At 47.1% G+C, this 15485-nt stretch overlaps 2 protein-coding genes across 4 annotated transcripts; one reads left to right on the top strand and one right to left on the bottom strand.

The window, feature by feature from the left end:
* Positions 1–213: 213 nt before the first annotated feature.
* med4 (mediator complex subunit 4) lies at positions 214–4132 on the bottom strand. 2 transcript variants are annotated; one of them, XM_046403702.1, is made up of 7 exons: positions 3979–4132; positions 3740–3806; positions 2730–2900; positions 2491–2548; positions 2309–2395; positions 1828–1959; positions 214–1576 (listed from the first exon to the last, which is right to left on the bottom strand). In XM_046403702.1, exons 1-7 carry the CDS (start codon positions 4050–4052, stop codon positions 1404–1406), a joined length of 762 nt encoding a protein of 253 aa, XP_046259658.1. In that variant the 5' UTR covers positions 4053–4132; the 3' UTR covers positions 214–1403. The 2 variants fall into 2 exon arrangements, with proteins under 2 accessions (XP_046259658.1, XP_046259659.1); XM_046403703.1 differs by having other exon boundaries at positions 3902–4043.
* Positions 4133–5230: 1098 nt separating this feature from the next.
* On the top strand, positions 5231–14969 carry itm2bb (integral membrane protein 2Bb). 2 transcript variants are annotated; one of them, XM_046403669.1, is made up of 7 exons: positions 5231–5464; positions 12494–12664; positions 12896–12964; positions 13130–13279; positions 13568–13678; positions 13927–14077; positions 14179–14969. In XM_046403669.1, exons 1-7 carry the CDS (start codon positions 5381–5383, stop codon positions 14265–14267), a joined length of 825 nt encoding a protein of 274 aa, XP_046259625.1. In that variant the 5' UTR covers positions 5231–5380; the 3' UTR covers positions 14268–14969. The 2 variants fall into 2 exon arrangements, with proteins under 2 accessions (XP_046259625.1, XP_046259626.1); XM_046403670.1 differs by having other exon boundaries at positions 5232–5464; positions 12494–12625.
* Positions 14970–15485: the final 516 nt, after the last annotated feature.

Here is a 15485-nt window from a genome sequence, read left to right as displayed (position 1 = left end):
GTATATTTTTATATTTTTCTTAAGTGTGCAATTTTAATTTTCTGCTGTTATCGGTGTGCTTTTAAGCCGAGAATCTGCACAAAATAAAGACTCCTCTGAAAGAAGCAGGCGTTAGCTACCATCACAATGGAAATTAAACTCAAACTCTCACCTACAGTGCTAATCTGAAAGTGAACTGAACAGAGTTACACAAGAAAGGAGTCTTCAGGTGGATTTCTATGCAAAAAGTATTTATTTACAAGGCCGAGTCTGTACAAGCGTATTTACACAGAGGTAAGTTAACAGCATGTGTCCACATTGCTACACAGCCACTCTCACTTCACTGGAACACAGAGAACAATGGCACATGAAGTTTGTTTCAACATGAGTCACCAAAGGAGAAGTCTGGGTTCGGTTTTGTTTTCAGTTCCAGCCTGTTTTTACACAACGATGTTGCTCATGAATTCTCTCTTCATGTACAGAGTTCACCAGTAAACTTCGCAACAGTTCCACATTTAAACGTGCCAGTTAGCTTAGCACAAAGACAGGAAATGGGGACAAAGCTCGTCTGGCTCCACCTTGGTGGCACTTGAGGTTGCCAAGCCCTTAAATTACACTTCAGTTTCTGTACAGATTAGACAAACACAATGTAATCAGTGAGTTTCACAGCAGATTTTGCTGAACAGAGTGAAGTTTCCCTGCTTCCGGTCTTTAAGCTAAGCTAATCAGCTCTCAGCAAGACAGTGAACATGCGCTTCCAAAAACGTAATTTCTTTAAAAACATGCTGTATCTCAGGCCGGGAGCTGGGCCACACGAAAACCCTGAGACGCTGTTCACTGACTCCCCCACACACGGCTCCGTTTCCTCCCTGCAGTCAAAACCCTCAAACTACCACCCAGAATATCACTGTGGAAGCCTCATTTCATTATGGTCACAATAACAATGTCTTCAGACCTGCAGCCGCTGGTCCATCCTGCTCCTTCAGCCAAATGAGCTTCAGAGGCTCCTCCTTAATATAAAAATCAATGCTACTCCTACAAACTGACTCATTCTACAGATTGAAATTAATGACGGCACATTTTAAATCAGAGACATGTGGGGAACTCAAGCCCTCAGCTGATATAATGAGAATAAATGGGGGTTTAATGATCCCACTTTAGGAATGAGCTCCTCCATCAGTGACAAACAGGCAGACTGAACTTCTGCAGAGAAGACGAATGAAGACTCAGGTTTACAAAGTCAGACCACCACGTGACTGTGGAACAGGTCCTGTGAAAAACTACTGAATGGACCTTTAAATTAACAAGCTCCATTTTTGTCCTCCATCATATATCAGATACAAATGAACAGAGGTGTCCCTGTCCCTGCCCCCCCACCCCACACACACACACACACACACACACACACACACACTGTCAGTCTTTCAGTCGGAGTCACTGCTGCTGCTGGAAGAGTCGGTCGACATAGCCTCCACGTCGTCCTCGTTCTCCTTGTTGTGACCCGGAGGCTCCAGGCCAAAGTCGTTGCCGTGGTGAGGAGGCAGCATCCCCACTGAGACGTCTGACGTCTGCCAGGGGTAGTGAGGCGTCAACACGTCTGAGAAGCCAGAGGAGACATGGCGGTTAGTCTGCAGGCCTCGACTCTCTAAGGCCTGAGCTGTCATGGACGGAGGACCACACGAGAATAATAAACAAATAAGTGAATAAGGAGGGTTAGCTGAAAAACTTCTTCACGGCTCAGAGTGTCCTCAGTCACATGACCGAGAGGGCCGAAGTGAACGCAGCTTTAATGAAGAAACATCTACATGTCCGAAGAAGACATAACTGCAAACCTCTGGACAGACTCACCAGGAAGCCTCCCAGCAGCCAGAGCGTCGCCGGGCAGGTGTCCATTCACGCCATTGGTCGGCAGGTTGGCCATGTGACCCAGCATCCCACTGCGCATTTCCAGGTCAGTCGGGTAGGGCCTGCGTGGATCACCTGAGGACAACGTGAGCGTTAAAGATAAGTTGAAGATGACATCAAACAGTCTGACTGACTGACGCATCGAATCCTCCTCCCTTTAACGAAGCTGAACTGTCTCCTACTTCACTGTAAACTCTCAGCCTGTGTGGACCGCTGACATAAATGAAGACGGCCAACGCGCCAAAAACATTTCTTACCATTGTATGTACCAAATAACTAATCCATCAGTTGAGAAAAAGACAGACAGATTAATCGATGATGAAAACGTTTGCAGCCCTACGGCACACACATCAATGTACCCAGTGAAGCTCACACATTCAAGGGTGGGAACAAGAAAACACCATTTGGACTCTGTGGTTCCTACCTGGGACCCAGTTGAGAGGCGCACACACGGCGTTACTGGCACTGATCCTGTGGGCATACTTGATGATTTCTTCTGAAGAGATGCTTCCTGCAGGGAACGAGTGAACAAGATGAGTTTATGGACACGCCAACAGACGCAGCAGCAGCAGCAGCAGCAGCAGCTGGACAGGTGTGTCAGCTCACCTTTCCTGGCTTTTTCGATGGATTTGAGTTTCTCTTTGGCTTGGTAAACAGCAGTGGCCTTAAAACAACGAGAAGACGATTTAGATCAGCTGATCTGTGTGAAAATGTATTTATGACACAGCACATCTGGAGTGTCCTTCAAATTCAGGCGTCAATCATGTCAACATCACTTCCTCCTACTTTATGCTTAATGTTGTATGAAACCACCTGTAGTCACAGAGTTGTCAAGCTCCACCCACCAAGATGTGTTCAGCCTCCTTCAGCTGTTTCTGGAGCTGCTGGATGTCGCTGTCTCTCTTCTCCACCTCCTTCTCCAGCAGCTGCATCTCCTGGTGCACTTTCCCCTGCTGCTGAGCCACCTCCATCAGCTCCTGAAACTCCCTGTCCCTCTGCACCAGCAGCTCCAGGATCTGAGGACCCCCCCCCCACACACACACACACACATGAGCAAAGTCCCAGTGTGTGTGCATTATCTCAGTCTCACTGTGTCTTTGTTTCAGTCCCCATCACAACAGCTTCCCCTCACTCTGAAGTGACCCACACAGAACAGCATGATGGGAGTGTGGTGATAAAAGAGCTCACCCTGGACCCGACAGCTTTCAAGTGGTGTAATATATTACTTTAACTTTTATTTGTGCACAGAAAAAAATATATTGACAGAAAGTCAAGCATGTCTCGCTAACAGAGGAAACACAGCTGTTGAAGAAGCACAAGAAATGAGAAAGAAACATGTGGAGAACATGAAGTGTTGATGGGGGCGTCTCTGCAGCACAACACAAAGATTCACCCATAAATCACAATACTGCACTCGGCCATGTTGTCAGTTCAATAGTTTTTCGATTGTTCAGTCCTGACAGAGACAGTAACTATGCACTTACAGTGTATACAGTGTATTGGCGGGGCAGCCAGTTCCATTCCACCCCGGACTGTGTGATTGATCAATGCCCCCCCCCCCATTAGTCAGCTGATTTGCTCCCCAGGCGCCTGACATGTCAGCCCACTGCTCCTGTGTGTTTCACTGCGTGTTGCATGTGTGTGTGTTTCAATCAGAGATGGGGTAAATGTAGAGAAAGAATTTCGGTGTGTGTAAAAATATACTAACAAAACAACGTTTGTTAATAAAGTTGAAACACAGCAGTGTCGTACTTTAATCAATACTGCGGTACTGTGAAGTGAGCGTCAACGTAAAAACTGTGTGGTCGGTGTATTTTGTGGTTTTGACGCTCGGACTGTGCACGTGCTGTGTTACCTGAATGTCCTCTCCCGGTTGGGGCAGTTTCTGACTCCTGGACAGAGCCAACATCTCGATCAGTTCTCTGAAACACGAACACCAGCAGAAACAAATGAGCGCTAACGTTAGCTAACAGCACCGCTGCTGGTTCACAGGCTCTGAGCGGCAGTCTAAACTCACCACCCTGGAAAAAACAGCAGCCTACACGACTCCGTGAAGGCCTCACCAAGAAACCACTGAGTGACTGTGAACTTTACCGGGATAAAACCTCCAAATCGTCCAACACAGACAACAGCCGCTCTTTCGTTGACTTCGCTGCCGCCGTCGCCATGGTTGATTCACGTCGCTTCTGCGCAAGACAGGAAGTGTCTTCTTCGTTAACCTTTGTTGCCTTACTGCCATCTTCTGGTCACGACTAACACCTACAAGTACATTTTCTAAAATACTGGTGACATTTTGTACTTACTTTACTTTAAGTACTTTAAGTGAATATTTTCATGTTATGCTACATTCTACTTTATTATTTAACTTATTTATTTTATTTATATACAGTTATAGGGGCTTTTCTTAAATTATGATGTTGCATCTCAGAGTCTTTAATTTGTTTCTAGTCTGAACTTTTTACATGTTTTCATTTCAATAAGATGATCCAATATTTCACCGAAAACCCAAAATATTTATGCAACACAACTTTATTTTTTCTTCTTTCCTCTCACATCAATCAGTGTATATGAAATTATAAAGCAGTTCAAGCCAACTCCGCTTCAGTAACAATCGGATAATGACATTTTTATAACATGGTACCAACAGAAGGCATTTTTCTGCGAAGCAGATGCTTTTACTTTGACATTTTAGTTCTTATTGATATATTTAATTACTGTTCTTCAACTTAGGCAGTGTTTTGAAACGCCCTTCTGTTTTTGCCTTCTTTGTTTTTACTTTCTTTATTGTTACGTTCCTTAATTTTACTTTCACTCTGGCTGGGGGATTAACTGCCCACATCTGACAATTCTCGATGGGCCGTTCAGTTTTGTTGTCGTTCCCCGCACAGACTCATCAAGGCAGCCGCAGGCAGCCACGTCTTTACCGGAACCTGGGGATGACTGACTTCACAATAAAAGCGGATAGCTGAAGCTCAGATACCTACAGAAAACTTTTTTTAATCATTTTTTATTATATTTTTATAATTCTACTCAACTACATTTTGTATCAAATATTTATTCTGAATTATCAGGCATTGCTGAAGATTATAAACCACTCAACAGATTATATAGTAAATTTAAAGTATACCGTACAGTATAATGACTGAACACTTAACATTTTTCTTGTTTCTTTACTGAGGTAACTTTTACAACGTACTATTAGTATTGCTATTACCAGCGCATACGAGGAAACTCAAAAAGAAGAAAAGTTCTCCTGAGATCATCCACGAAATGTCTCCATGTTTCGGCAGTGATACTTTTATTTTGAATGCAAACCGGATGTTGTGTCGCAGGTTTCTTCCTGAGCCGAGGCCGATGTTATCACAACAACAGATCAGAGCGGAGAGAGAGAAGTGCGAAGACTTTCCGTCGGACTAAACCTGCTTCGTTTTGTTCCGTTTCACAGCTTTTTCGTCTTGTCTTTTCCTGGTCGGAGTTTGTCATCGTCTCTTGCAACATGGTTAAAGTGTCTTTTAACTCCGCTTTGGGACAGAAAGAGGTGAAGAAGGACGCGGAAACTCTTATTCCCGACGAAGACAAAGTGAGTAGAAAATGGCTAACGGAGCTAACGATAAGTTAGCTTCGAGCTCGGTGAGAAAAACGCAGTTGATGCCAACGCGTTTATGTCCACTAATGGCGCGATAAATAAGCTGTACACTTCAGAAAGCTCGCTGAAACAGTGAAAAGCAGCTTTTCGAGTGTGTTTTGGTAACGTTGTATAGTTTGTGACTTTGGCCACTTCCTCATGTTAACGTCTTAACGTCGATTTCCTCGTCAGCCGCACTTTTTATTGACAAACAGTTGTGAGGCGATGTCGTCAGCTTTCCGTCAGTCTCTCCGCCTTCGTCCGAAGACTTTTACTTTGGTTTGATAAAACTTTCCCTGGCGCTGTGTGGTCGCAGCGAAAAGGCACAGACGAGCTGGGTCGGTAGTTTTCGGTTTGAGCTGACAGCCAGCGCTTTCAGGTAAGCCAACATGTCCTCCATTCAGAAAGGTCATTTTTGTTTCTGAAATGAAGGTGCCGCCGATGAGACACGGAGACACTTTCCCTCGTGCTGTCTCTGAGCTGCCGTGGCTCGTCACTTTACACAAAACCGGTTTGAAACCTCGTTCTTGTCGCTGCCTGTCAGAAGTGCGTCATCTTCAGCGAAGAGACAGCAGACGAGGTGCTACATGTCCATCATCCGCGTTCGTGCTGACGTTATGTGATCCTCTACCTGATCCACTGCAGGTGGACAGAAGAGCTGGAGGCTTTCTGAGTTGTGTAACGCTAAACGTTGTGAGCAGCACTTGTGGGTTTGTGTGTGCAGGTTTGAACTGGTGTGAGCAGTTTGTGTCGCCTCTGTTTACCCCGCTGAGAAACTGCTGCTCCGTCTAACAGGAAGTCTCACTTCTGTTGGCGTGCCGAGCGGTTCTCTGTACGAGTGTGATGTCTTCATGTCTTTGCAGTCTGGTTATTGCGGCTGCAGACTGTGCAGTGGGGGTGCGGGTGTTTTTTCTCTAGAACTCTTATTTTGGTAATCGGAGCTTAATGTTTTCCTTCTGGGGACTGAAGTGGGTGCAAACGCAGCAGATCGTGTTTTTTTTTTCTTCGTGCTGTTTGGAGGGGGTTTCCACTCCACCTGCAGCGTGAAGACGCCACCATGAAGGAGTCTGGAAGATGTGGAAAACTCACACCCGATGTGTCCGACTCTGCATTTTTTATATCTTTATAGACTCATAGACTGTGATCACATTAAAGTGAAGTCCGGATTGTCCAGTCACAGTTCAGTTCAGACCAGTTCAACACACAGGACAGGAGGTGCTCGGTGGTCCTGACTGATTCACTGATTGGTCAGTTCACTGTAACCGGTACTGCTTTTGTATGAGTGATCCTCAGCCCTGCTTCTGTGTGGACCAGACGGAGCAGTGGAGGACATGTTGTCTCATGTTGTTCTGTCTCACTGTAACACGCTGCAGGTGGACCTTCAGGTGGTGTTGGGACGTGAGGTGTGGGTGGTGCATCAGTGCAACATCAGTTTTCTCCTCTCACACGAACCACATTTTGTGTTTGGGTCTGGATCATCACCGAGTCCCTCATGGATTCACCTGAGGTGTTGAGTTTCAGCTCGTTTGATATCTCGCCTCATCAAAACCACACACAGCAAAGAGGAAGTGCAGAACTGGTGCACAGTGCAGCTTCAAACCTGTGTACAACACCAACATCACCTGTATATGCACTGTGCAGACAGACGGGTAGGCAGGCAGGCAGGCAGGCAGGCAGACGGGTAGGCAGGCACGCAGGCAGGCAGGCGTTGATCAGCAGCATTAAATGAGTCTCACGTTGACAGTTTGGTGTTCACCATAACACAGTCTTTTATAACGTCTGACTTTTATTCTCATGGATACAGTCAACAGCTGAAGTGCTGATTGGCCAGCGGCAGTCAGCTGACTGAAATAATGACAGTTTACATGAAGGCCGTTGACGTGTGTTTATGAAGCTTTGGGTTTTCGTACTGACGCCTTCAGTCTGACTTCTTGTTGGAGTCCTGACGCGGTTGTGAGCTGCTGGAACTGAACAAGGTTTGTGAGGTCCGGATGCAGGGTGAGGGTGTGCAGCGAACAGGAAGGAAGCTGATAATGTGCTCCTCGCAGGTGAAGCTTTGAGCTCAAGGTTTGCTGTGTCTGAGCATTAAATGATTTCTGAAATAGAAAATGAAGACAGCAGCAGGTTTGTTTGTAAGGCTGGAGTGGATTAGTCGATTGATCGATTGACAGAAAATGAACTGGACTTGAGGAAATTGTGATGAGTTCGCAGACCAATTGATCGATCAGTTAATCGCCAGCAGCCCTGGTTAGGATCCCTGATTCTGAGGCGCGGATCTGAACGCAAACATCCCCCGACGGGTGAAATGCTCACACGTTTAGTGAGTCAGATGGCGATGCGGTCGGTCCTGCAGACGCTTGGTGGGACTGAAGGCCTTGAAACAACAACAAGTTTTCTCGCTGGGGTCAGACTTCCTCGAGCGTCCACTTCAAGCTGCCAGTTGGCTTCACGCACTGAAATGTGTTTCCTGTTTCTCGCTTCTCCATGCACAAACTTCATTTTTACAGGTCGAGTCCGCGAGTCACTGAGCTCGTTTCAGCTTCTCAGGTGTGCAGACTCTCTGCTTGCTCTCCTGCCTGAACGTCTGGTGTTTGAGCTGCAGATGTCATGCTGGGCTTCAGGAAGCTGTGGTAGCAGCTGATTGATGAAGAACATAACAAGCATTTTGCTGGAGTAAGAAGACACCTCAGCGTGTTGTTCTGGTAGGCGGGTTGGAGCTGCCTTTTGCTGCAGGTGGTTCATTCAGACATGGAAATAAATGTAAATGACTTCTGGCTCTGACTGCCAGACTGTCGTCTCAGTGTGGACTGTTGTTCATTCTGCGCAGATGAATACAAAAATGTCTTGTGAGTTGGGTCTCACTTTGTCCTGGCAGTTTGGCTGTCTTCGTGCATGAGCTGAACACGCACACACACACATACCTTCATTATCAGATTACAGCCCAGATCTTTCCCTCTGCTGCTCTGTGTCGTCTGCCTGAGGAGGATTATGGTTTAATCAGTCAGACGGGGAGCGTCAGCGGCCTCCTGCAGGGCGCCAACTCCTAAGACTCAGCGAGGAGGAGGATTAACCGGCGGGCCCGCTGCCCCCCTTCAGCAGCCCTGAGACCCAGACCTCCTGCAGCCAGTCAGAGCTGACCTGAGACCAGCCCGATTCACACCACAACATCTGTTTATCATGTGTAAAGCTGCAGAGATTAGTTGATCAGTTGATTTGTCTGTTGATCAGCTGCAGTTTTGATGTATCGTTTCAGTCATTTTTCAACCAAAATGGCAGACGTGTGTCACTTATGACATATGAAGTATCTCTGATTTTCTCCTATTTACTAGCATTTTAGAGACTAAATGATGAAATTAACCCAGAAGATAATCTTCAGACAAACTGATACAGTCTGAGGTTGTATGAGTTCTGCTCTCCACAGGTGTTTCCAGGTAGCAGATTTCTGTGTGTTTTTGTGGTGGTGCAGAAGCTGAAGGAGGCTCAGCTCTGATATCAGAGGCTTCATGGAGACATTAATGATTCGTGGGTTAAAGAGAAGCTGCGAGAGGCTGAGGAGCTGAATGTTTGCTGAAGTGTGTGTGTGTGTCGGGTTCCTTCCTTCACTCAGGATGGAGTTTCAGAATGAAACTAAACCTGATGCTCACCTGTCTGACACACAACAGTCACGCGTTTGAATGCTGATCATTGACGAGAACAATTTAATAAACATCATTTATAAGGGGATAAAACCCAGGCAACATTAAACGCCTCACTGAGGTGACCAGAAGGTCGACGACACGTTCATAGATTAATGAGGGCGACAGTCACTCATTAGTCACAACACAAACGACTTGCTGACTGAAAGTCTTCTGGACTGTTGGTTGAGTTCATCCATCATACTGTGTGTTTCCTGACATTTCTACACAAAATGATGAATTGATTAATGACTGCCAGCAGGGACTCTCTGATCCACGCATGCTCGCCATGTGAACAGAGACGCAGAAGAGACGGCGTCTAACAGAAAAATCCCATCAGCCCTCTGTGATTCAGCTCACCAGTTAATCCACACTCACACACACTCGAGGTGCAGCCACAAAAACTTAATGGACTGTTTGAAAATGTTTGTTTGTTGTGGCCGACTTGATGTGGAGGCTGGTTGCTTCATCTCAAAGACACACACAAAGAGAGTCATTGATCCCTGTCGTAGTGTGTGTGTGTGCTGTGAATGCAGTCCAGATGAAACCACAGCAGGCTGCATCCACAGCCGAAAACAAGAGGCTTTGTGCCGACGGTTGGCGTGAGAGTGGAGCCCTCAGTCCTCTGCAGACGAGGCGTCTGAGGCGAGGACAGGACGCGAACAGAAGCGGGCAGCGTTGGTCGGCCCAGCGTTCGGACGCAGCTGCACGAGAAACGATCAGTCGATCGACAGGAAATGAATCTGTTTTGGTAAGCGCGAGTTGTCAGAATGTTTAAGAAAATGATTTTACTCCTCAAGTCATCAAGTCGGCTGATTAACCAATAAGTCAGCGAGCGGATAGAAAGAAAACACTTGCAGTCGGTCAGGATGTGCTGCTTCATCAGTCCGTCGACGACATACTGATAGTCAGTTTGTTCCCCGAGTGTGTTCCTCTCTGTACATACTGTTCCTGCTGTGTGTGATGTCAGCCTGCTGAGGTGTGTGTGTGCGCCTCACGTTGTTGCTCTGAGGGCCTGTTGGTTCTTGTTGGTGAAACAGTCTGACTCTGTGGAGCCACCTGTTTGAATCACTTCAGAGCGTATCAGTGTGAGGTGGTTTGGCTGGAGGTCCGGCAGCCTGACCCGTTGACCTATCAGCGAAGATGGAGGAGGACGCGAGCCGTACTGCCGTGAAACATCTGAGAAGGTTTGGTGGCGTCACGATGAAATATGAAATCGGATCCTGTGTTCGGACACTTGTGAGATGTTCTTCACACAACCCTGATCACAGCAACAGTTGGGACGCTGTGTGAAACCTCCATTAAAAACTGAATTCATGTGCAAATCCTTTCTGACCCACACTGAATGTGAGAACAGTACAAAGATTTGATGCCTAATGCTTTGAAGTGTGCGAGATGAGATGTGCGACTTCAGCTGCTCAGCTGATCTTCATCTCTGTTGTCATGTTATCTGTAATCCAGAACAACAAAGTGTTGAAAACAGCAGGATCAAATATTGAGTTTATTAAATTAAGGCCGTAGAAGTGAGCATTATTGCTAGCAGCAGGAGTTTATGTGTCCGTATTATTTTGCGGCCGACCTTTGCCCTGGTTGACCGCACCCTCAGCCTTTATCAGAGATGGAGCTCAGGATTTATCAGGAGGACAGCTGCTTTACCCCGGACAGCTTCGCTGTATGAACCTGGTCTGTGTGGGAGCTGAATGACTTTGCTTTTTACCCACCCTTATCCCTTAGTTATTGTGGATATTTGAATGTGGTTTGTTTACCAAAAACAAAAGGCTGACTTGTGTTTGGTGCTGGAGGTTCACCACCCGCCTGACAGGCTGAATGCAGGGCCATAGAGTGAGCTGAAGATGCTCAGTCTGCTGCTCTCTGTGTAGTGTTGCCTTCAGGGCTGGGGGCAGCGATGACCTGAACTGTACAGCTGATGGAGAGAAGGCCCAGGAAGTCTTCCATCATCTGACACCCTGAGCAGCACTGCCTCAAGGCTTCACTTTACTTCCTCTTTGTTCTCGTGTTGTGCTCTCCTGAGGTATCAGACAGCCGTTCTTTGGTTCCTCTTTTCCTAACGTTCTCCTCACCAAACAACATGACCCGACACTTGAGTCTGGCTTGTGTCTCTACAAGTTGTCTACGAGTCTTTTGTTTCCTCCTGTTGCCTGAGCTGCTGTGTGTCTTATCTGACCAGGAAGTACCGACTGCTGAGCATGATGACAAGCTGTAACAAATATCAGAGTTTGCAGGGCTGTTGAGTGTGTGTGATCAGAGCAGAACTGTTGGTTCCATAGAGGCACGTTTCCTCTGGTGTTTTCCTGCTTTGACCTCACAGGAACAAGAGCAGGAAGTGTCCGTGTCCATGTGCTATGCAGTGTGGCGTTGTGGAAAACCAGCGACCATCCCAGACCAGCAGAATGTTGTTTTCTGTGCTTCATACAGCTGGTTTGTTCTGCTTGACTGATCAAGTGACGCAGCTATAAATTAATTTAGGTTCTATGATCAGATATTTCATACCAGTAACTATAAAGAACCATTTAAATCTGCTTATGTTTTTATATCTGCAGGGTTGTGACATTGTGCCGCTCTCATCACGTTTATTTCTTAACAAATTCCGTTTGGGGCCGAGAGGAACAGCAGTTCAAGGGGCCCCGGGGGCTCGTGATGGTGGTCTTCATTGGTGGTTTTGACAGCACGTGGACTGATTGATCTCACTATTAGTCGTCGTCGAGTAGCGGCCTTTCATTGTGGACTAAAGAAACCAAAACCTGCACCTTCAGAGAGTTGTTGTGTGTTGAAAAACACAGCGTGTCTGTCTTCTGGCTGGACATCAGCATGTGATGTGATCGTCGTCACAGGAGACCAACAACAGAGCAGCAGAGCTTCACGTTAATGATTCACTTTCTGTCAGCGGGAGGCCAGTCCAGACTTGTCCTGAGAGAAGCTGGACAGAGTCCACCGGCTCGTGTTTGTCTGCTGATAAGGCCCGGCTTCTTCACTGTTTACCCACAATCCTCCTTTCCACTCAGCTCAAAGCCTCCAGTTTCTCTCTCTCACACACACACACACACACACACACACACACTTTGACTTGAATGCTAATGTGCTAACAACAAAACTCAGCGTCTCCACTGTGCCTCTAGAGGTCAGAAAGTGCACTTCAGCCTGTTAGCATGCGATACGCGTGCTGATAGCAGGATTTAAGACAATACGTTTCTTTCCCCTCTCTGTTTAAAAAGCTTCCTGTTGTCGATAAAGAGAAGAAATGCCTGTTTGTCTCAGAAAGTGTCTCTGATCTGTGATCTCCGTCCTGCAGGATGCCGAGGCAGCTCTGCCGGTTCGTCACCAGTCTCGGGCCTGGTGCTGGTGCATGTGCCTGGGTCTGGCCCTCATGCTGTCTGGAGTGGTGGTTGGAGGAGCCTACCTATACCGCTACTACGTCCTGGAGGTGAGCAGCCAGCCCCAACAAGGCTGGGCAGAGGGAGAGGTAATGACCTACCAGAACGTGTGGGTGGAGAACAGTGACGGTGTTTCCAGGCAGATTAGACTGCTCACAGCTTTGACGTGTCGGGGCCTGTTTTATCGGCCCTGCTTTCTTCTTCTGCTGTTTTTCCTGTGTGAAGCGTGTTGTTGCTTTGCTCTGAGGCTGGGTCTGAATAAAGTTTGTCTGGAGACGTGTTCAGTCCGGCAGCTGACATGTGACGTGTGCTTCCTGCAGGAGGACCAGGTGTTCTTCTGCGGGGTGAACTACCGCGAGGAGGACTTCATGATCCACGAAGAGGATGAGGTATGATGTCACTGTGATGTCACTTCCTTTCACAGGCAGTTAACGTTTGAACGCTTTCCGTCGCATTAGCTTCTCGCAACCAGCGAGCTGCAGAGTCTGTTCAGACAGGTGACTGACCTGATTGGCTGTGCGACGGGTTCATGAACTGTCTGAACTGGTGTGTAGGTGGAGGTGGAGCTGCCAAACCAGTTCTACCTGCGGCAGCTGGAGGAGAAGATTCGGGTGCTGGAGAGGGAGCAGGTGGAGCTCATCAACGTCCCGGTGCCCGAGTTCGACAACGGAGACCCGGCAGATATCGTCCACGACTTCCAGCGGGTGAGACGAAGCTCCGCCCACAGCTCTGCTGTTTCCTGTTTGAGAGCACACGTCATGTACATGACACATGAAACACTTTGATTCTCATGTAATATGCAGCGGTCGTGCAGTGGCAACACTTCCTGTTGATTTTTCATATTAAAAGCCTATCGATGACAGGATGGAAAACGCTTAATGTGAAAGATCCACTGGAGCTGTTGTTTCCACAAAGCCACTGCGGTGCGTGAAAGCGCTAAACTGTACTAAAACAATCAAAACACAGCTTCAATGCTTTGTGTCGTGTCTCAGAGGCTGACCGCCTACCTGGACTTGAGTCTGAACAAGTGCTACGTCATCCCGCTCAACACGTCCATCGTCATGCCTCCCAGAGACTTCCTGGAGCTGCTCATCAACATCAAGGTGACTGAGTGGCTTCAGCAGAGATGAAGCTCATGATTCACGTGCTTTGATTACTGTGGCTGCTGTGGAGGACACTTTAAAGACATAAACTCATCATAAGCTTGTTTTTGCGTAGGTTGAGCAGTCATTTTAAACGTATTGCTTTGCTAAAAGCGTCTGATGAAGGCTCCTCCAGCTGTCTGCATTGGTCACGTTTGTTCCTCTCTTCATCCTTCTTCTTTGCCGTGTGGTGTGTTTGTGCTGCCCAGGCCGGCACCTACCTGCCCCAGTCCTACCTGGTCCACGAGGAGATGATCGTGACCGAGCGCCTGGAGCACGTCGAGCAGCTCGGCTACTTCATCTACAACCTGTGCCGCGGCAAAGACACCTACAAGCTGCAGCGCAGAGACAGGATCCTGGGTAAGTACAGGAAGTCCTCCTCTCACGTTCAATAAGACCGGAGACGTTTTCCCGCCGCTGTGGTCGGTCCGGTCACGCCCTCTCCTCTGTTCGTCTCACAGGTATGCAGAAGCGTGAAGCGCTGAACTGCCACAAGATCCGTCACTTCGAGAACACGTTTGTAGTGGAGACGCTGATCTGTGAGCCTTAAGAGACGGCGTGGCGTGCCGCGGCGTGGCGGCTGCTCTGAGAATCACTGGCGTGCAGTGAGATGTGTGTTCTTAACGGTCACCTGTCTGTTTTCTGTCCTCCAGGTAGTCTGAGTGAGTGAGGGAAGTGAAATGTGAATATTCATTGATTGTCGTGTGTTGTTTCACTTTTCTGTGTGGGGGTTTTCTAGGAATCTTTTGGTAAGATAATTAGCTAAAAGTCAGCTGAGTATAAAGCAGTAAATTATTTTAATCAAAACAACTGCAGTTATAGCATGAACATTTATTTTACTAGACAAGGGACATGTAGTTTTTAAGATTTGAAGAGAAAGGGCAACTTTTATACAACTCGTCCTGGTTTTTAACAACCCATCAGTCCAGGGAGGCTAATTTAGTTTTCAGTATTTTGTCTGCTGTAGCTTTTAACAACACTGCATCTCATGTGGAAAATGATCTTAAAATAAGAGCGAGGACACGGGCTTCTCTTAGCATAGCTTTAAAATACGTTTGTCTAAGTTTGAACCAGAAATGAGGAAGTGAAATGAACAGCGGAGGAAGCTCACATTGCGACATGTTAAAATCTTTTTCTGTCTCTTTTTGAATGTGTCTTTTTTTAGATAACTCTTCCTGTTGTACTAATTTGTATATAATCTCTCTGAAGATAAGACCAGACCAACACAATAAACAAAACAGTAAAAACACAAGCTGTCGTCTCGCTGTCAAGTCTTTCCATTAAGCCCACAAGCAGCCTGTGTTTGCTCCGCCTCCGTCACAGCTTTACCTGTGCGGCTCCTCATCACAGTCAGTCAAGGTGGCACAACCACGAAGAGTCTTCAGAATATGAGCATTGCAGTTCTGTCAATGGAGACTGTGGAGAAGAGGCCTCTCCACACCGAGCCGGTCAGCAGTGTGTGTGTGTGAGTGTGTGTGTGAACTGACACTGGATCAGCCTGCTGTCATTTGACCCCAGTGGAAAGTTGTCCTTGATGAAAACAGTACCCAGAGGGGGATGATGGGAAGTCGGCGTGCTGGTCACCTCAGCGTGTCCACACCAGCACACGTCCTGTCCCGACCAGAAGAACAACATAAAATAAGTACTGCAGTAGTACGGTTACTTAAGTACTGCATCTGTGAAGACTCAAGAATCAGAATTCCTTTATTTATCCCTGAATGAGTCTTTATTGTTATTATGCAAGCACAACGAAAGTTTGTGCAGATTC

Source organism: Scatophagus argus, chromosome 11 (genome assembly GCF_020382885.2).
Source record: "Scatophagus argus isolate fScaArg1 chromosome 11, fScaArg1.pri, whole genome shotgun sequence".
Lineage (NCBI taxonomy): Eukaryota > Metazoa > Chordata > Actinopteri > Scatophagidae > Scatophagus > Scatophagus argus.
Note: the sequence above shows the minus strand (reverse complement) of the source record. Positions and strands in the feature narration are given on the sequence as shown.